Below are 21,376 nucleotides of genomic sequence, written 5' to 3'. Positions count from 1 at the left end.
CTGCTCATATCTCCCTGAGTCACCTGAAGTGAAGTGTAATTAGGAAACTGTTTGCTAACTTGTCAGAAATGTCATAACATTTCATTGGTATAATAGGACAACATGTGGTAACCATGGTTACTCAGTTAATCTAAAGAAAATAATCATAATTATACTTGTACAATCACTTGAATAACAATGCAAAGGCTACATATTAAACCATAAAGACCCAAACATCCACCAGTGACCCGAATCATTCATGGATATAAATGATTTATTACTTGTTGATCCACTAATCCTATCAATCCATGTAAATAACTGTTGTAAAATACAGTTCTCCATCTTTTCATGGTCATCAGATATGACACATTTAGACCTTCAGAGACTCCGTAGTTACCGTGGAAACACCGTCATCTTCTACAACATTGATTCACCAGTAAAACCCATGGAGTTGGATCAATGACAGTGGATGGACACACTGGGTTTAAGTTCAGTTAATGAGAGATTTTGCTGAAAACATAATCTTTTTCTTCAGTTTTCTCTATTTCTGATATAATAACCCTCAACTTTAATCTGAGCTTTTATGAACATTTGCATGATCAGTGAATTAAATACAGGAAAATACCTGATTTTCACTTAAAAATTCAAAATACAAAGCATAATATTAGAGTAGATGGTAATAAATCACTTAAGAAAGGATAAATATAGAAGAAAAAAATCATTTGGGAACTGACACAAAAGCAGTACTGGGTCTTTTTGGGTTAAAGCTACAGTTTGTGTGTAATATGTTGTTTGTATTAGTTCAGTGATGAGTCATTGGTGCATTTTCCTTGATAACCAAGAAAGAAAAAAGAAGAAGAATGTGACTTTTTCAGTACATCATGCAGTTGCAATAACGAAGTGCATTTCAGTGATCACTGTCTTTTATCTTCAGAATGCAACAAAAGCCATTAAGAGTGAGCCCAACATCAAGATCCCAGTGGAGGAGCCGCCGTCCACCCACTCCGAGCCCGAAGAGCCCGTTTCCCCGGCCCACGTCCCCTCACCCAGCAGAGAGAAAGCCAGGAAGAAAGCCTCCAAACCCCCCAAGCCGCCCAAACCTCCCAAACCCCCAAAGATGCCCAAAGCTCCCAAACCTCCGAAGGTACCGAAGGTCAAGGAAGGAGGAAAGAAGAAGGCGAAGAAAGCAAAGGAGTCATCGCCGCCTCCTAAACCGTCTAGTTTTGCAGCTCTGGAGTCCCATGCGAAGGACATCCTAAGCAAAATGGACCAGCCTAAGAAGGCGAAGGTGAGCGGATGGAATGTTTCAAATTACTTTAAGGAGTTATTATATGTTTCCTCAGATTTCAGTTTAAATGAGCCATTATGTGTGAGAAAACCTGCCAAATGTAGTTGTTCATGCAAAATAATCAACGCCACCCGCTTAAATGTTTGCTAATTTATTCCTTTCTTTAAATATTTCCATTTTCAGGCTGTTAAGAATGTCCTGAGTATGTCAGAGAAGGAACTTTCAAAGCAAAACAATGTGGAGAAATTTGAGATCAGAGAACAGAATAAAAACAAAACCGAAGCAAAGTGGAAATATAAGGTAAGATCATTTTCACTAACAAGTTTTCATGGATTTTACACGAGTGTTGGATTCTCACAAGCCAAAGTAAACAGCGTCAAAATCATGTTAAAGTCAAATAAACTGTACACTCAGCAGTTGTGCCTTTTCTGTTGTTGCCCCAAAGCTGTGGAACCAGTTTCCTTTAGATCTTAGACAGGCTCAGTCTCTGCCTGTATTTAAATCACGTCTAAAAATACACTTTTTCTCATTGGCTTTTAACCAGTGAGTGAGATGTGTTTTTTTGTTTGTTTTTATATTTCTTATGCTGTTTTTAATTGATTTTAATTAGTCTTTGTTTTTATGATGGTTGTATTTTGTTGTTCTTAGCCCACTTTGCACCGTCTGTTATCACTGTTTTACTTATTTATTTCTTTATTCGTCTACTGCACTTTGGCCAGCAGTAAAGTTCTTAAGGGTCAAAACACGGTATTCGAAATCTCTCTGACGGGACATTTTAGACAATTTGACAGATCAGTGTTGCTAAGTGACCCACATTTTTTTTACTTTTAAATTCGTTTTTGCTTTAGTTGGACCATAAGGGATTATCCAAAACAAGGAGCTACTTTATTTTGAAATAAGTGTTGTAATGGCAAACAATTAACGTTCGCTCTCTGACGGGACATTACTGTGTTTTGACCCTTAAGTGCTTTATGAATAAAGTTGGTATGGTATGGTATGGTATGGTATGGTATGATGAAGGTTGTAAGCTGAGCAGCTGAACAGAAAAAAAAAACAAAAAACTGCAGGATTCTCCAAAAGTGATTTGCACACTTCACTTCAAAGCAATCAGCAAAAATAATGATGTGTCCTAAGTCGCACATCTGAGGCCTGCAGCTCATCAGAGCTGCTCCAGAAACATCCATCCTCCCAGAGTTTACCTAATGGAATTACGCCACGTTTCCTCTAAGTATTTACACATGCCCTCATCTTTTTATATTAACAAAAAAAACGGTTTGTTGTATCATTATTGCTGAACAACAGGGAGAGGCCTTTTTTTTTTTCAGAGCAAAAGTGTAATTTTGTCGAACGGAAGACATTAGAGGGCTTTAGTTTCATGGAAAATTCAATGCCAAACTGCTGTGGAATGTTTTCAGTCTCCAAGGATCTCAATCCAACTGCTCCTTCACATCAGGCCAAACATTTGCAGATGGAGACCCTCTTAGATGTTTACCAAGGTCAATGGAGACCGCATCTTCACTCCAGCTCACAGTCCATTCATGAAAAAGCCAATAGCTCCTCTTTCTACAGCGTGTGCACAGAATCCTCTGTGTGGATTTAGAAAAAAAACACAAAAAAAACTGCAGAGACAAACATTACATTTCAGTTTCAGGTTACACCGAGCTGTCACATGCCTTTAATTTTGGAGACAAAATTGTTGAGGAGTGAATATTTGAAAATGTGCATTCTTAGATTTCAGTTAATTACACAGTCTGTATAGTGGTGCTTTTTATGGCAGGCGTGTTGCATTCCTCTTAGTAGATTTGGTTTAACTTGAATTGAGTCTGAAAATGTGAATAGTGAATGATCCACACAGTATTTCAGTCTTTTGAACAAGTGTTGATTAAACAAATACCAACGTACAGGCATTTCATTATATTTTCAGATTTTTCTTTGTATTTTTTTGCTCCTTTTAATGTCTTTCTCTGTTAGAATGTTTAAACTAATAATGTGTAATCTAGAAAATTGCATTCTTAATTTTCAATTCAATTTGTAATGAGAAGAAATTGCAACAAATAATACTAATAATTGAAAGCTGATATAATGATGATAGTTTGGAGCAGGAAGAAAAGATAATATCTGATACATGACAATATCAACCCCTCTAAAAAATCTGTCACTGTCAGAAACTAATCAATCAATTAACCCTGATGATTAACAACTGTTGAAACAAATGTATAGTTAAAATACTGAATAAATTAATAAATCTATATCACTGAATATTAATGTTAATGTAAATCTAAATCTGATCATCAAACTAATCCTAAAAGGTAGTTGATTATAGTTGTGAATAATTTCTTTCACTCTTGTTTCTCTTTAAAGTCTGTATTTCCATTTCAGATGAATAACAGTAGCCACTATTGAAGTCAAAACTATCTGATACCAGTAGTTTATGACATGCCAGTTAATCACCCAAAACATTTAATGAGTCTGTAAAACACCCTGGCTATGGCCATACCCCTGCTATGAATACAGCTTATATTGGTAAGTGTTGGCAAAGTTGTTTGAGCAAAGAAAACAATTCAAGAACCTCAGTGTAGCTCTAAACAACAACAAGGCCCATTTTAGCAAGTAGCTGTAATAGAGCATTTAGTAGCTAATTAACAAACTAGCCCCTGAAAAGTTGGTAAAAATGAAATGTCTAATGTTAGAAAACTTTACCAGCCAATAGCTAGTTTGAGGAAAATCATAAACACAAAAAAACTTGTCATTCCAAACACCGAAAAACTACAGTTAGCAACTAGTTAGCTAGTGGAGATAATGGAACATCTGTTAGCTATAAGAGCTATCGGATCAAATGATAATGAAGATGCATTTTGAAAGTTAATGAAGATCAAATGTTAATAAAAATGACCAAATGTCTCTGTCAGCAGTTTGTTTATTTGCCACAAATACACAAATAAATAACTTATGAAAACATACACTACCGGTCAAAAATTTTAGAACACCAAATAATTCAAATAATGCTCCCAATGGTATGGTACCAAAGTGTGTTCCAACACTACTTTTATGCAGACACAGGGGGTTGGAAGGAATTCACAAATGTGGGGACACCTGTAGGAATTGGTAGCACCAGCTTTCGAGACTTGATCAACCTCCATTGCTGCAGAACTGCTTTAAGTTGTTAAGCCATTTCTTGTTCGCTGAAAAAGGCCTTTTTGTATAATTCTGAAATGTACATTATTTTTCAGTTTTGTTTAACCTTATTTTTTTTATTTTTTATTTTTTATTTTTTATTTTTTTTTTACCTCTGGTAGTTCACCGCTTACCTTTGAACCATTTCAAGCTGTTCATTGGACGGGAACTGCTTGAATTTCAATACAAAACTGGAAAAATTGGGGTGTTCTAAAACTTTTGACTGATAGTGTACAAAAGCCACAGTTAGCAAGTAACATAATGTGGACATAGTGGAACATCTGTTTAGCTAAAGATTTAGCTACTTTTTGAAAAGCTGGCAAAGATTTAAAAAACTGACTATTTTATTAATCCAATCCAAAATGAATGCAAACAGGTGTGTAAATGTAGGAGGTTTTTATAGGTTTACCTTGAACTCCGCTGTTGGATCTCCTTGGTGTTTTGTCGATAACTCAGACAAATTTGGTTGGATTTCTTCTCCTTGATAACCAACATATTGGACCCCTAGTGGAAGAACCATATGGATTTCAGCTTCTCTATCAGTATTGTAAGTCAATCACATGGGGGTGCTGTAGTTGGAAATCCATTTTTTGGACATAAAACAATCAATAATAGGCCAATTGAGATCAAATTTGGTTCCTACTGATGGTCTTCCAAATGTCCATGTTCTGTCTACCATCCAGAGTTCATATGGGTTCATTTTCATTCATTCTGCCACTAGTAGGTCCATGTAGCTCAAACTGAGTTCATATTGATTGTCTAACAATTATCGTGGATAGATTTATATATCCTCCTGAGACCCAGGAAAGGAAAAGTTTTGGCTTTTTTTTTTTTTACATTAAGTAATTGTCTTGATTGGAAACAACATGATGCAACAGTTCTTCAGATAGATTTTTTTTATTCTTTTATGGAATGTCCTTTGCAGTGGACAGTGTTTTGTTTTTTGTTTTTATAAATAAAGCTGTAAAACTCTTGTCCCTTACAGAGGACAAAAATGCATCGCTGGGTCTCAGGACAGTGTAGCAGAGGATTGGGGGGAAAGCAGAGATATACTCTTGCTTTCAGCCCCCGACAGCTTAAGCCTCGTTTACCAGTGCATAAATCAAACATTTTTATCCAGTGCCTAACATTGCCCAGACTGTGTTGGAGTCACTACTGTGGAGAAAGGCCCATTGTAATTTTACTCTCAGTTATCCTTTGATTGCACTACATTGAACTTATTTGATGTATTTATTTTACAGAACAGTAAACCAGATTCCCTGCTGAAAATGGAAGAGGAATGCAAATTTGACAGAACACCGCTGTCAAGCAATAAAGACAAATTCAGCTTTACTATGTCTCACAAGAAAATGCTTGGGTATGTATGGAATGGCTCATAACTGTTTTATAAAAGGCCTTTTGAGTGGAGAGTGTTAACCTTCTCATGTGGTGCATTATGGTGATTATAGAGCTATGTGGCTATCAGCACTGTATCCATTAGAGCTAATTCAAGGACTTCTGACTGTGAGAGCCTGGCTGAGCCTCGTATCAGTCCCTTATTGTCCTGCGGTTTCCTCCTCAGCTCCAAGACACTGAAACCTCAGACCAACTCAAGTGTTTTTGGATCATTACAAAACCTAAAAGAGGACAAAACCAAGCCGGTGAGAGACGAGTATGAGTACGTCTCCGATGAGGGCGAGCTGAAGATTGACGAATTCCCCATCAGGCGGAAAAAGAACACCGTTAAAAGAGACTTTTCCTGTGAGTCTTGTGTTGTTGAGCACTTAGGTACCATAATGAAGACAGATACTGGGATTTCTCCAATTGTGTTCTTTTTATGATGTCAAATGAAAAATGAAATATATACAAATAATTTAAGTAAAGATTTTATGGTTTGTTTTTTTTCAGTTTTGTCAGACATCAGAGAACCCATTCAGCCAGCCAAAAAACCAAAGTTCCAACCCTTGATGACCAAGGTATGTATAACATCCTCTGACTAATGAACTATAAAACATTTACCAGTTCTATAAATAAATAAATAACACTTTAAGGCAGAGGTCTTAAACTCACTTTAGTTCAGGGGCCACGTTAAGCCAAATTTGATCTAAAGTGGGCTGGACCAGTGAAATAATAACATAATAATATATAAATAATATCAACTCCAAACTTTCCCCTATGCTTTAGAGTGAAAAAAGTTAAGTTATGTGATGAAAATGTTTATATCTACCAACTATCCTTTTAAACAATGTGAATAACATGAACAGACTGAAGTTTCTTAAGAAAACTAAGTGCAGTTTTAACACTATTATGCCTCACAGTGGATCTACAAATACACAAAAACATTTAATTACAGGCAGAATATTGGGAAAGTTGCACTTCAGACATTTCAGAATCTTCATATTTGTTCAGGTTATTCAGGTTTTTGTGAAATGATAGTTTGTTTTACTGTAAATATAGTCAAATGTTTATATTTACAAATAGAAAAATTTGGAGTTGCGAGTATTTATAGGTTTTTATGGTAGTATTTTACTGATCCGACCCATTTGTGATTAAATAGGTCTGTATGTGGAACCTGAACTAAAATGATTAACATCTTCAGTGTCATTTTCACATTTCACAAATTCATCCCACAGGCTTTGTTGGGCCAGATTTGGCCCCTGGGCCACATGATTGAGACCTCTGGTTTAAGGTCTGTCTTGTCCATGAACTTTTCCTCAGGGTTCACACTCAGCTCAGTATCCTGTGTTTAATCAGGCTCACATGTTAAATTGCTGGAGACAGGGTTAAATTAGAGCATTTCAACAAACTACACTGTAAATGAAGACGGTGCTCAGAGACAAATGAAATGTTGATGAAACTGTCGGTACTAACAATGAACTACAGTGGCTTTCATGTAAATGTATTGAATTTAACCAGTAATACATTTACCAGAAGCACATTTCACATGCTGCAATGATCCTTTAAATGTCAGAAATTTAAAAAAAAAAAAAAAACCATATTAAAACAATGAATTCTGAGTAATTAAAAAAAGAGAAGCTTCCTGAGCCATGAACCACCACAGGCTGATGACGGAAATATCTGTGGTGTGAACAGAGGAAGAGGTGGAACAGACTAATACCAGATGCTCTCATGTTTACTAATGAGAGGTCACTGGAAACCATATCATAACCTCCATCTGCTGATTACACTCACCGAGCTCTGACTTCTGACTCCGGACATTAGGAAAGACAAATGAACGCTCCAGTTATGAGAAAACCGGTAAGAATTGCGTCTTTGTATGATCGAAATGTAATCGAATTCTGTTTTTGTTTCCACCTCAGAGTGTCGACTCCTCAGATGAAGAGACTCTACACATAGACACGGAGGCCAAGCCTGAGGTCAAAAGTCGCAACTCTAAGGTCAAGAAAAAGGGCGGCAGTGCTGCTGGGATTCTGGACCTGCTGCAGGCGAGCAAGCAAGTGGGTGGGATTGACTACAGCGCCAACAGGTACAACCACCTTCCCTGGCGTCATTACTTTCTCTCCCTTCACTCAGTTCCCTTCAACATGAGTGAACCTCTCACATCTAAACACACTCAGATTACAGCACACACAGCAGTACTCTCCAAATGGCTCCCACTGGACCTTTTTTTCCTTCTCCGTAAATGAATTTAAGGTCTTACACTCGTTAATGGGGCGACCCACTGACAAACAAATGACCTGTTCAACGACTGATATAATTGGATGAAAAAGCTAAATTTTATAACACGCTTCAGAGCTGAAAAATCAACTAGAGACTGAAGCAACAATTTACGCAGATTCTGTCAGCAGTTTGTGTTAAACCGGTGTTTGTTTCATCCCGTCTTAATTTATCAAAAGGCTGCGTGGCTCCGGGCTCTTCCCTGCGCCTTTCGCTGTTTGCTGTTTTGGTCGGCTCTTGATGGTCTATTTCCACCACATTGAAAGCTACAAATGAGCACTGAAAGAAAGAAAGAAAACATCAGCGAAAATATGTTAATTTCTCAAATTGTGTTGATGCTTTGAAAAGTGAACAGAACAAAAGCAGGAAAACAAAGCGACCGCAGTTCATTAGAACGGTTTGATATTTGTCACTTTGCTCATTGATGCAGCTCAGCAGTTAATAACTTAATGGCTGACAGGAATTTATTTTCATAGCTGCTCCTTCCATTAAGAATATTTCACTGTTAGGGTTTTAGTTTGTTGCTCTGCGTAATTTTTTTTTATCTTTATTTAATGTAGTAAAAGTCTCATGGAGATTAAAATCTGTTTTTTGAGGGATGACGTAGTCTAGAGAGCAGCGTAAACACTGAACATCAATAAATACAAGCAGTACAAATAAACATATGAACATTTCACACACAAACAAGTGAATACAATTCCCATTAAGTGGAAACTCTGTGTAACCAAAGTTCAACAATAAAAGGACGGTTTTGTAAATTATTTCTTTGAGTTAGAATAGAACTAATTCCAGTTTTCTCCAATTGGGTTTAAAAACATTTTTTTGTTTTTTTCCTAATTCTGTTCGGTTCAAATTACAACACAAACATAATCAAGGTGCTTACAGCAACTCAAAGGCCAACTGTATAACTTAACAAACTAAAGGTAATAAACTATAGATCATCTATGTTAAGAAACTGCTAAATTATTCACAGATGCAGAACAGCAGTGGTCCTAGTACGGCGCTATGGGGCACGCCTTTTGGTATGGGGATGAATGAAGTGGAGAACCCAGCAAAGAGGACACATTTACCCCTTTCAGCAAAGTCAAAGCTGGTGTTAGAAGTGGTCTGGTGTTAGTTCCATTTCAGAGTTGGTTCAACCTACCAAGAAACAATTTGCTTTTCCATATAAGGCAAGGAAAAGGCAAATATATTAGTATAGCACAATTCATACACAGGGCAATTCACAGTGCTTTACAAAAATGGAAAAGAGACAAGTTAAAAACACACAATTAAAACATAATCAATAAAACGTAAATAATAAAAGAGAAGAGTGCAGATAAAACCCTTTCACTTGTTATATATAAATATGTTATTGTGCCACAGTGCAAGTCTGTATGTGCTTATAGTTGAGCTAATGGTAGTAGCAGGAACATGCTAATGTTAGCTGTTGATAGTAAGGTATAATTTTATTAATACGACTGTTGTAGCTTCAAGATTTTCTTCAGGTGAGAGTATATTGCTTTGAGGTATTCAAGATACGTGTCAGAGAATAGCTTTATATGAGAAAACCAAGGTAGAATTACAACAGTATGTTACAGTAGTCACTTTTCCATTGGACATCTGCGCAAAACTTTACCCATATTTACTAAATGTCGAAAAAACAGAAGTGCATAATGTCAGTTTTTCCATTAAATCACAAATGCAATGATTTGTTTATTTATTATCGCGAGATGACACAAGAAGTCATTCCATAAACATGGCAACAAACGTAAATATGGTGTTGATTTACAGATATATTCATTATCATTATATATTACCCCTCTATCTCCTACTAAATTAGAACATGATTGGGTTTCCTGGTGTGTCCACACATACCGACACATTTCTTCTTCTTTGCTTGTTGTATTGTACGTCTACATCTGTCTTTTAATTCACCTGACTCTAGTTGTGAAAAAAGGTCTTTCCATTGCAGTTTTGTGTGATATACCATTTGCACTACACCTGAAAAACCACCTCTTGCCTGCACAAAAACTTTAAATCGAAAAATGAGACTTTTGGCGAAATTGTCATTTTTCCATTAGGTAAATGTTTATGCGCAAGTTATATTTGCACAGTTTGAGGGTCAATGGAAAAGCGACTAGTAGACAGTTAAACTCCTCCATGGATCCCCACCGCTTAATTTTCATGTCACAGTGTTTCTTTTTTTCATACTACTATACATGATTTTTATGTTTTTAACCAATAAAGACCCAAGAAGCCACTGGCAACCAAAAGCATCATCTAATGCAAACTGTTTAATACCTGTTGATCCACTAATCCTATCAATCCATGTAAATAATTGGTGTAAAATACAGTTCTTCATCTTTTCATGGTCATCAGATATGACCCTTTTGAACGTTCAGAGGCTCCATAGTTACCGTGGAAACACCGTCATCTTCTACAACATTGATTCACCAGTAAAACCCATGGAGTTGGATCAATAACAGGTTTATAAATATTAAATAATGAATTAAATAATATGTACAAAATACCAACTAACATGCAAAAAAATGGACTAAAATTAAGTTTTAAAAAAAAGTATGAAATATGTAACAAAATGAACAAATTCGAAGAAAAACTAATAAAATATGAAATAAAATTAATAAAATAAGATTGTCAAAGTTTGTTTTTATGTTTAGTTAATGATAGATTTTGCTGAAAAAGACGCTTTCTTCAGTTTTCTCCATTTTTATAAAATAACCTTTGAATTTACTCTGAGCTTTTATGAACATCTACACGATTATTGATTTAAATATAGGAAAATACATGATGTACACACAAAAAAAAACCTCAAAATAAAGAGGATAATGTGACAATAAATGGCGGTAAATCACTCAAGAAAGGTTAAATGGAGAGAAAAATTAATTTGGGAACTGCCACAAAAGTAGCACTGGGTCTTTATGTTTTAAAAACAATAGTTACAAAGTTTAAATAGTTTTCATTGGTCACCCTGATCCTGCTACCCCAGCTCCTGACCTAAATATTTCTTACAAACTAGAAAAGTATTGGCACCAGTCTGTAGCCATGTTTTCTGATCGATAGCTGATTATTTTTGCTGTCGAAACATAAAGAACCAGCTCAATATTTAGGCATGGGCTCTGAACCACCCTGGAACTAACCAAAGTGTTTTTTAGGAAGTTTTTGGAAACTGTCTTAGGTGACATGGTCATTTGTGTCAAATGCCTTGGATAAATTAATAAAGAATTCCATAACATAAATATCATTATTTATACCAATGCACTCCAGTGCCTCAACAGCATCACTTGAATCTGCTGTAAGTGTCCTATCTGCTGTTGTCGACCGATAATGATTCTTAATCGGTGATACGTGCACACACTTCAAAGGCTTTTTCACAGTTTTCTCTCAGTCCTCTGCCAGCGTGTTGACTCTTGTGTAATGGCTGTGTCGTTGTGTATTTCTTATTGACGTACTTACAGTCAGCCACCTGCATCTCCCAGCACACAGGAGGCCATTCAGGGCATGCTGTCCATGGCCAACCTGTCGTCTTCAGACAGCTTGCAGCAGCCGTGGAGCAACAGCCAGTCCAAAAACAATAGCCAGTCCAGGAGCAACTCGCACAGCACGCAGGCCAGCAAGAAGGCCGGGGGCGGAGCCACGGGCGGCGGAAGCAACAACAGCAAGAGGCCCACCAAACGCCTTCCGAAGAAACCCCGGAAGAGCAGCAGTATTGAGAGTCTGGATTATGATGATGACCAGGATCACATGGACGCGTGTTTCAAAGACTCAGATTACGGTAAATCTAACTCATGTTCCTGTGTTTTCTTTATGTTTCATCATCCACGTGATGTGAACGCGGCGAGGTCAAACTGGTGTCAAGGGGAGCGTATTAGGAAATGAATGGGAAAATAATTACCGTTCATGCCGTGTTACTTAGTGCTGCTAACAGGTGCTGTTAAAAGCAGATTGTCTCCTGATGGATCAACATGTGGGTCTTTAAATAGAAATTTGTTCTGGAACTTTTCAGTAGGAATAGATGATAGGGTTTATGTTTATTTTTTCGTAGCTTTTTCCAAATTTGCCCTTTTGTGTTGCTCCAATTTGTGAGTCTTTTTCCTTCTGCAGCTTTTTCTTTGTGAACTCCATCCAAACACAGCTGTTTTAGACCCCAGGAGCTTGTTAATAAGCCATTAACGCAAGTTCACAGTTGTTATTTTGCATGCACTCAGAGCTTCTAATTATTGTGTAATTAGTTGGTTGTAGCACGAAGCATTCTTGCCGAACTGCAGCTTTTCTTAAAGGCTGGCACTCGTTTCTTCTCTTGTAAACAGGCCATTTTTTATCTTGATCGCGCAATTATCAGATATTAAATCAATAGATTGGAATGGTTGTGCTGTGAGCAGGCAGAGAAGAGGGCAGTGAACAGCTGCCTCACAGCTGCCCTGAACGCTGTCACTGGAAAATTCCACCATTTTAGATGCATGGAAACGCTCCGCTGTCACATTTTATGTCTTAAATATGTGACGTGTGCGTAAAGTTAAGTATATGTTGTTTGAATAATCGGTTCCATCTTTGAATTGCAGTTTATCCCTCGTTGGAGTCGGAAGAAGATAACCCTGTTTTCAAATCCAGATCGAAAAAACGGAAAAGTAGTGACGACACGCCGTACAGCCCCACAGGTAAAGATAGACAGACGATGCCTGCTAAAGAAAAGTGGTGACTTAACTGTGTTCTAACCCTCTGTTCCTGTTAAACCACAGCTCGTGTCGGACCCTCGGTTCCTCGACAGGAACGGCCGGCGAGAGACGGAGCACGAGTGGCTTCCATAGAAACGGGGCTGGCCGCCGCTGCAGCCAAACTTTCACATCAGGTTAGAAAACTGCAAACGGTGTATGAGGACGGGTGTCATAAGAGAGGGTAAAACTGAGAGTTAAAGTCAGAAAATTACTCGAAAAAATATTTTATTATGTGAGATTATAAAGTCAAACATCTGCAAGAAAACTATGGAAAAGAAACAATCAGCTGACTGACAGAAAAATTCTGAGATATCATCTAAGAATCAAGACAGAGTCACTGGATTCTGGAATCAGACAACTTTACTTACGGCAAGGAGTCAGGTACATCCAACAAGATGCAGCAGTTGACTGACTAACACCAGGAAGCCGAAGTTCTTAAAGGAAAATACGTAGGAAAATGGTAACGCAATCATTGGTCCAAGTGTCCAAACATAATGACGTTGATCCAGTTCATTATTGGTTTAGGTATCCAAAATACGGGGATGCATGGGTTCAGTGTCCATGTTTGTACTGTTCTCTCACCTATACTATGACCTGATATTTTCAAGGGCAACAAGGCGCTCTGTCCTCAAACTGGCACCACGAGACAGAAAACATGTAGATAGAGAAGAAATGGTCGACATATCCTGGGTGTTTTCTCATGGGATATGTCATCCCAACCCATCCATGACTCATGCTCTGGACACCTGGGGCCTCACGTATAAAGGTTGTGTACACACAGAAACCTGGCGTACGCCCTTTTCCACGCTCACGTTCAGACGTATAAAGAGTGAAATGACCGTGGAAATGTGCGGTCCCTCACACGAAGTCCATAGCTGGTGTACGCACATTTCTAGTGCTTTTGAACTGTTGGCGACACTTAGAAGTGACACTGGGAAACGGTTAATAATGTGAAAAAGGTCATTCCTCTGATTGATGTGTACATCAGAGATACACAGATGAACAATGGGGGGTGATCCGAGTCAGCCCTGTTAGACCAGTGTCACCCACAATAGTGTCGACTCTCCGCTCAAACGTGCTGAGTTCGTCTCTTTTCTCTCCTTCCGCCTGTTTCGGCCTCCGCTTCGTGTCCACCTTGACGTCATGTGATCATTCAGAGAGGGGAATCCCAGAGGGAATCCCACCTGCAGGTCTCGTTTATACTGATTTGCATATTGAAATGTGGGCATGGAGAGGGAGGGAGGTCAATTCCACGCTCATTGGGATGTACAGAGGAAATGTGCTTGGATTCAGGCGTGCGCTCAGTTTTATTCATCTGGATTTTTTTGTGCGCACCGACTTTTCTGGATTTAAGTGTACGCCAGGTTTCAGTATGAAATCCACTTAAGTCTTTATACATGAGGCCCCTGGTATTTACAGAGAATAGTCTAATACTATATTTCTCTTACACTGAACAAACATCGGCACCAGTTAATGTTCACATTTTTAACATCCATCATCCGTTCAACTCTATTTCAGTGAAGTCTGGTCCAGTTCAGCCTTGTGTGTGTGATTCTATGACGTTATAGAGGTGTGAGCACTGTCGTTAATTTAAGTCAGTTTCATGGTTGTAAAGTGTGAGCTCAGCCTCCTACCAAAAAAAAAAAAAAAATCCATATCCTCACTCTAGAGTTGTTCAGTGCTTCTCTTCTGCTCTTCTACAGCAGCAGCAGTGTACAGCACTAGCTAGCATTAGCTTAGAAATAGAGTAGTTTAACGTCATCAAATGAGTGGTTTATAGGAAAAAAAAACAGGACTCCAACACAAACGTCACATATTTCAGAAGGCCATGGGACTGTTAGTAGTGTGTCCGAGTGGTCTAAGGCCCTGGATTAAAGGCGGCCTTACACTGTGCGAGTTTAGAGATGATTTCTCACTTGTGCGACTATTTCTGGGATCGGGCCAAATGTGCCTCTAATCGTGTGTCGTGCTTCGTGCAGTGTACATGGGGTAAAGAGAAGCGATTAGCACCTCACGACCACCTCACGACCAGCAATCGTGTGTTCGCAAGGAAAACGGAGCTGTTTGAAATCCTACTCGCTCCTCGTGAGTGTATCGTACTGTCAAAGCAGTGCCACGAACCGATGTGCCGCAAATTCTCACACTGAGCATGCGCGAACACAGACGCGTACAGTAGTGTACAAGCTAACAGTAGCTGGCTGTTGTCCTAGTGCAGTTTAGCTGTTGCAGCTTACCTCTAGTTCTCTTTGCTGTAGGATGACAGCCTATACTGTCCACGTCTGGACAACCAATGCCTGCACCAAACACATCGTTGTCTTTTCTTCTTTTTTGATTCCCCGCAGATAATGGCACATATTGCCAAAGCAGCTCGTTGGTTTTTGTTCAGCACTACCATTTCATGACTCACGCCAATACACAATCGTCTATGCGCTTTTACAGATTCCTTGGTATTTTAACGTTGTATTTCCGGATACAACACTCGAACGTGTGGTGCGTCCTGTGGTGTATGGTCCTACAGTGTGAGCAGTCAGGTCGCATACGAGCGTCGGTCCGTACAGTGTGAGAACAGGAATCATGAGCCTGACTGTACGACTGATTCGCACAGTTTGAGATGGAGCTGCGTGCAACGATCGAAATAATCGCACAGTGTATGGACGCCTTAAGGCTCCAGTCTCTTCAGGGACATGGGTTCAAATCCCACCGCTGCCAATAAAACCGTACTTTGATACATTTCTGTGTGCGCATGATCTTCTTTCAAAGAATATACATGTACAGGTTTTCATGGACTAAAGCCCCTTCCTCAGTTCTCTACATTATTTTTTTAATGCATAATACATTTTAGTACATTATCATAGCCATCAAATCTGTTTTAGTATTAACCCATGAAGACCTGCTGCTACTTCTGTGTCAGTTCCCAAATGAATTTTTCTCTATTTAACCATTCTTATTTACTAGAATATCATCCTCTGTATTTTGCATTTTTTCATTCAAAATCAGGTAATTTCCTGTATTTAATTCACTGATCATGTAGATGTTCATAAAAGCTCAGATCAAAGTTGAGGATTATTAAATTAATAATAGAGAAAACTGAAGAAAAAGTGCCTTTTCAGCTAAATCTCTCATTAACTGAACGTAAACCCAGTGTCCATCCACTGTCATTGATCCAACTCCATGGGTTTTTACTGGTGAATCAATGTTTTTTTTTGATTGTTTGTTCAATCAAATGTTGCCTTTTTTTTTCTTTTTTTTTTCTTCAATTTTGTTCAGTTTTTGACTTATTTTGTTCATGTAACTTATTATTTAATGGATTCTTTATTCAATTTTGCTCATGTTATTGATCACTTTGGCTGCTTTTTTGTTCATTTTGTTGCTTATTTTATTCATTTTTACTTCACTTTAGTAGTTTTCTGCTTTTACATATATATATATATATATATATATATATATATATATATATATATATATATATTTTTTTTTTTTTTTTTTTTTTTTTTTTTTTTTTTTACATCATTATTTTGTCCATTTTTATTCACTTTTGTTCTTTTTATTTATGATTTTATCTATATAAATGCAGTGTGTCCATCCACTGTCATTGATCCATCTCCATGGGTTTTACTGGTGAATCGGTGTTGTAGAAGATGATGGTGTTTCCATGGTAACTACGGAGAATCTGAATGTCCAAATGGGTCATATCTGACGACCATGAAAAGATGAAGAACTGTATTTTACACCAATTATTGACATGGATTGATAGGATTAGTGGATCACCAGTTATTAAACAGTTTAGATCAGTAGATGTTTGGGTCTTTACGGGTTAATGAAATATTATTCAAACACATTTTCGTGTCAATAGGAGGAGCAGCAGAAAACCAAGAAGAAGAAGAAGAGCACCAAAAAGAAGGCGTTAGTAATTGAGGAGCCCCCGAAAATCTCTCAGGACAGTAGCTCGCCGGAGCACAATCTGGACTCCCACGATGGCAACCTGACAGACCACGAGTTCAACACTGGAACGGTCAAGTCGCCGGGGGGACCACAGCCCATGGCGCCGGGGGTGTTCCTCAGTCAGAGGCGACCGTCCATGTCCTCGCCCAACAACAGCACCAACTCCACGAGCACCAACAGCAGCAGCTTGGCCAAGGGAGACCGCGGGGGATCAGCAGACGCCAAAGGTGGGTTTGGGTTAGTGGGAAAATATTTATTAGAACTGTATGAAATTACACCGTGAACAGTAGGCCTGTAACAGTACACCAAATTTTCGGTTCAGTATGTTTTCGGTTTTGAAAGCCACGGTTCGTTTTTTTTTTTTTCAGTTCATACGGGAAGAAAGAAAACCCCCTTGAAATGTCTTTAATGCATTTATTATGAATTTTTGAACATTTTTCCCCCAATTATTGGAGACAATAGAATATAGAAAAACAGGAGTAATATAATTCTGGAGCTATAAATTAAATAGAAAATAAAATTAACCAAAATAGACAAAAACAAAATTAATCAAATTATTTATTTTAGGACAGCGAACAAACTGTTTAGGCCACTTTGTGTATTTGTGTGTGTGCAGGGTGCAATTTGTCAAAAACACAGAGGGGGGGATGTTTTTTTTTTAAAGTTCGAACGACGTCTTTCATTCCTTTTTCTTTGTCTCATCATACTGTGGTGTTTCGGTACAGCTGTGTACCAAACCGAACAGGTGCATACTGAAACGGTTCAGTTCGGTATGTGTACCGTTACAGTCCCAGTGAACAGGTGTGTCCAAAAAAGCCTCCTTAAAAACCATAGTCTTCCCATTTTGATCTGGGGTCTGGCTGAGCCTTTTTCAAATAAAGACACAAAAACACACCAAAACACAACTAAAAAAAGGTCTTTACATCCGACAATATCAAACCAATACATTTTGGTATTGTGCATAAAAATCTTTTATATGTTTGAGGACGATAGTGATTTTATTGATGTTTTTCCGTAAGATCTCTTCAGGTTCAGGTGCTGTGGTTGAAGTTGGGGTCACGTTTTCATGGAATTTTGATGTTATTTGACTAAAAACTCATTTTCACTAAAGATTCGACCATTACCGTTCCAAAAGAGACACAGGTTGTAGATTTTCACATTATACTCAGACATTCATGGACGAGGTGAGTACTATGTCCTGAAGCAGTCGTTGATATTTGTGAGCCATAGAAAATAAGAATCACACACTGTAATAGGTACGTAACAGAGGGAGGATTTTATTTTACAGTTGGAACAATAAACTTTTATAGAAAATGAGTCTACTATTTTCTGTTATTGTTTCTGACATCAACCAACTCAAAAAATATTAATCTGTTTTTGTTGTCTAATAATGAAATAATCAGTTCAACATAACACTTTTAATATATATATATATATATATATATATATATATATATATATATATATATATATATATACATATATATATAGTAACAAAACAATCATGTGTGCAAGTTTAAACACTGGAAAAAAAATCTAAATCTTACCAAGTGTATTTTTCTCATTTCTAGTCCAAATATCTCATCACACTTAAAATAAGACAGAATCACCTAAAGAGGAACTTTTCAGTGAGATATAAGAACTGATTTAGAGACAAAAGATCTGGAAAATCTGATTTCAAGAAATTTTACCAAGATTATTTTCACTTGTTCCATTGGCAGATTTTTTTTTTTTGCTTAATTCCAGATTTGTTTGCTTAATTCAAGATTTTTTTTTTTTTTTTTTTTTTTTTTTTTTTTTGCTAAATTCAAGATGTTTTTTTTGCTTAATTCAAGATAATTTTTTTTGCTTAATTTAGTTTTTTTTTTTTTTTTTTTTTGCTTAATTCAATAATTTTTTTTTTTTGCTAAAATCAAGATTTTTTTTTTTTTTTTGGTAAATTCAAGATTTTATTTAGTTTTTTGCTCAAGTCAAGATTTTTTTTTGCTTAATTCTTTTTTTTCTTTTTTTTTTTTTTTTTTTGCTTAATTCAAGATATTTTTTTGCTCAATTCAAACAAAAATCAATCATAAATCTGCCCATGGAACAAGTGAAAATTATCTCGGTAAGATTTCTTAAAATCAGATTTTCCAGATCTATTGTCTATAAATCAGTTTTTATGTCTCACTGAAAAGTTCCTCTTTTGGTGATTCTGTCTGATTTTAAGTGTGATGAGATATTTGGATTAGAAATGAGAAAAATACACTTGGTCAGGTTTAGATTTTTTCCAGTGTGTAGTTGTTGCAGCAGCTGAAACAGTGACAGACTACGTGGCATCTCATCTCCTGTCATCTTCCTCTTTTTCTTCCTCTTCTTCTTCTTCTTTTCACAGCGAAGCGGCTAAAGAAAGGCATGGCAACGGCCAAACAGAGACTCGGAAAGATTTTAAAGATCCATCGAAACGGAAAGCTCCTCCTGTAGCATGCAGCAGACTGTTGTAAGGACTGGGAATTTCATGAGCTGGGTCCCATCCCAAACTCACCTCCGACCACCCCAACCCACCCCTACCCCACCCACCCCTCACTCCCACCCCAACCCCCCCACCCCGTTCACTGATTAAAGCCAATAACGGAAAAGAAAAAAAACTGAAACAAGACGGGAGAAGAAAAGAAGAAAATCATGCATTTTTCAATTTGTAAGAAGAACATCACTCAAATAGGTTTTTGCCTCTACTTATACTTTATAACTTTCAGATATTAAAGTGTACAGAACCTACTATAAATATTTTTTAAGAGAACATGTCTCATTTTACTACAGCTGTCAGTTTATCAGGGGTTGCTAAAACATGAAGTAGAAGTACATTGCAGTCATTCCAAGATTTCTGAAAGTATCCCTTGCATGTATTCAGTTGCATGTGCGCTTGGGTCGGGGGTTTGGGGGATTTTACACGTTTATTCCTAATATATGGATGCAGCTTATCATTGCCGTGCAGAGTTGAAACAGAACCCCTTCTTTTTTTTTTTTTTTTTTCCCCCCTTTCCGAGCCAAAATTTGCAGCTTTTTACCGACCCGAGCTTTTTACATTAACACTTACGTTTTGCAAAGCACTATCAAGCGGTGGTATTTATTTATTCGTGTCACGTAGGGTGACCAGATCCTAAAAAGTAAATGTGGGACAGAGGTAGTGTTGTTTTGTCTTGAAAGTATTTATTTACAAAAGTAGGAGTAGTAACAAAAAATTAGCCATTGATATAGCGTTGATCGAGGACATTTTGGCGCTACGGATCTGCTTCTTTTAGCGGAATAATCAAGTCAGATTCCACTTATTTTGTTTGTTTCAATGTAATGTTGTGAAAGCAGGACAATGACTCAACAAAAATGAACAAAATAACTGTTAAAAGAACCACGTTTTCCATCTGAAATCTCTATCGTCACTGCACCGTTGATGTTTTAAGACTTATCAGCCTTATCGCTCCGTTTTAAATCGAAAGGAAATCGAATGTAATAATTTATAACACGCTTGTGAAGTACTTGAAATACTTAATTTAGGACATTTTTTTTTACAGAACACTCATCTGTAATCTGTTACTTTTCAATAGGAACCTTCACAACACTCCTCCTAATATTCAGTTAACAACAGAGGAACATTTTCTTTACAATGTGTGACGATATTTGGATGTAAATTTGACTTTATTCCCTCATAAAGTGGGATAAACCTGGTCACCCTAGTGGAGCGTCATAGATAGGAATTTTAAAAAACCACAGGTGGACGAGGATTTCATGAAGCGACTGTAAAGCACAAAGCGAACGACGAGTGACCGAAGCAGCAGCGGAACATAGGACGCAACATTAAAGCATAGGACACCACAACTAGGGCTGGGCGATACCGACAGAAACATGTCCACATCGGTAATTACTGCGATAAATGTCAAAAAGACTGATTTTTGGTGAACGTTGTAGTTTACAGAGAGTTATTTGTGGTTTTCAATTAGTCATAAAAGACATAAGATGAAAAAAGATAATAGATTTAAGACAAAAGACAACATAATAAGAATAAAGCCGACAAGTTAAAAGATACAAGAGTAAAATTATAAGTCAAAACACAAAAATAATGTGACATCAAAGGAGAAAGCGGCATAAAACACCTTTATATGTGGATTTATGTTAATTAAGAAAAGACAAGAATAAAACAAGAGACATTACAGTAACAAAAATGGTGTAAAAAAAAAAGGGACACAAGATGATTAAAACTGAATAAAAAATGCAACAAGACAAAAATAAAGAGAATTTTTGTGGATTAAAATTATAATATTATAAGAACAAAACAATGAAAAAATGAAACAGAATTAACTCAACAGACGTCGGTAAAAAAAACGACAGGAAACAAAAATTGTATCAACGACACATGGAACAGAATGTAACAAAACAAAACTAAAGCCACATAAGACACATTTATACATGGTTTTAAACTCTATAAAATACACAAGAGGATGAAGAACAGTCAGTGTATCTGTAGGTAATTGGATTTTCTTTTCAGAAACAAACAAAAAAAAAAAAATAGTGGTTAATTGATTTTCATTTTGAAATGGAAGAATTAAAATTGAATTTCAGGGCATTTTTCTTTTTCAGTGTCAAAACAGAT

The 21,376-nt window shown here is 37.1% G+C and overlaps 1 protein-coding gene across 2 annotated transcripts in view; it reads left to right on the top strand.

Annotated features, from left to right (window-relative positions):
* The window catches only part of phf2 (PHD finger protein 2), a 64,512-nt gene extending 43,491 nt beyond the window's left edge, over positions 1-21,021 (top strand). Inside the window, exons 12-22 of one of the 2 annotated variants that reach the window (XM_030133560.1) lie at positions 914-1,267; positions 1,451-1,567; positions 5,683-5,798; positions 6,003-6,181; positions 6,329-6,396; positions 7,741-7,907; positions 11,578-11,873; positions 12,661-12,756; positions 12,838-12,947; positions 16,667-16,982; positions 19,127-21,021. In XM_030133560.1, the coding sequence (XP_029989420.1) occupies positions 914-1,267; positions 1,451-1,567; positions 5,683-5,798; positions 6,003-6,181; positions 6,329-6,396; positions 7,741-7,907; positions 11,578-11,873; positions 12,661-12,756; positions 12,838-12,947; positions 16,667-16,982; positions 19,127-19,215 (1,908 nt within the window). In that variant the 3' untranslated portion in view covers positions 19,216-21,021. Of the gene's footprint in view, positions 1-913; positions 1,268-1,450; positions 1,568-5,682; positions 5,799-6,002; positions 6,182-6,328; positions 6,397-7,740; positions 7,908-11,556; positions 11,874-12,660; positions 12,757-12,837; positions 12,948-16,666; positions 16,983-19,126 lie in introns of both variants that reach the window. The other variant, XM_030133559.1, reaches the window with a different exon arrangement.
* The last annotated feature ends 355 nt before the right edge of the window (positions 21,022-21,376 follow it).

The sequence above is a fragment of the Sphaeramia orbicularis genome, chromosome 5 (assembly GCF_902148855.1).
Source record: "Sphaeramia orbicularis chromosome 5, fSphaOr1.1, whole genome shotgun sequence".
NCBI lineage: Eukaryota > Metazoa > Chordata > Actinopteri > Kurtiformes > Apogonidae > Sphaeramia > Sphaeramia orbicularis.
The sequence above is the reverse complement of the archived record's forward strand: the minus strand, read 5'-3'. Positions and strand labels throughout refer to the sequence as shown.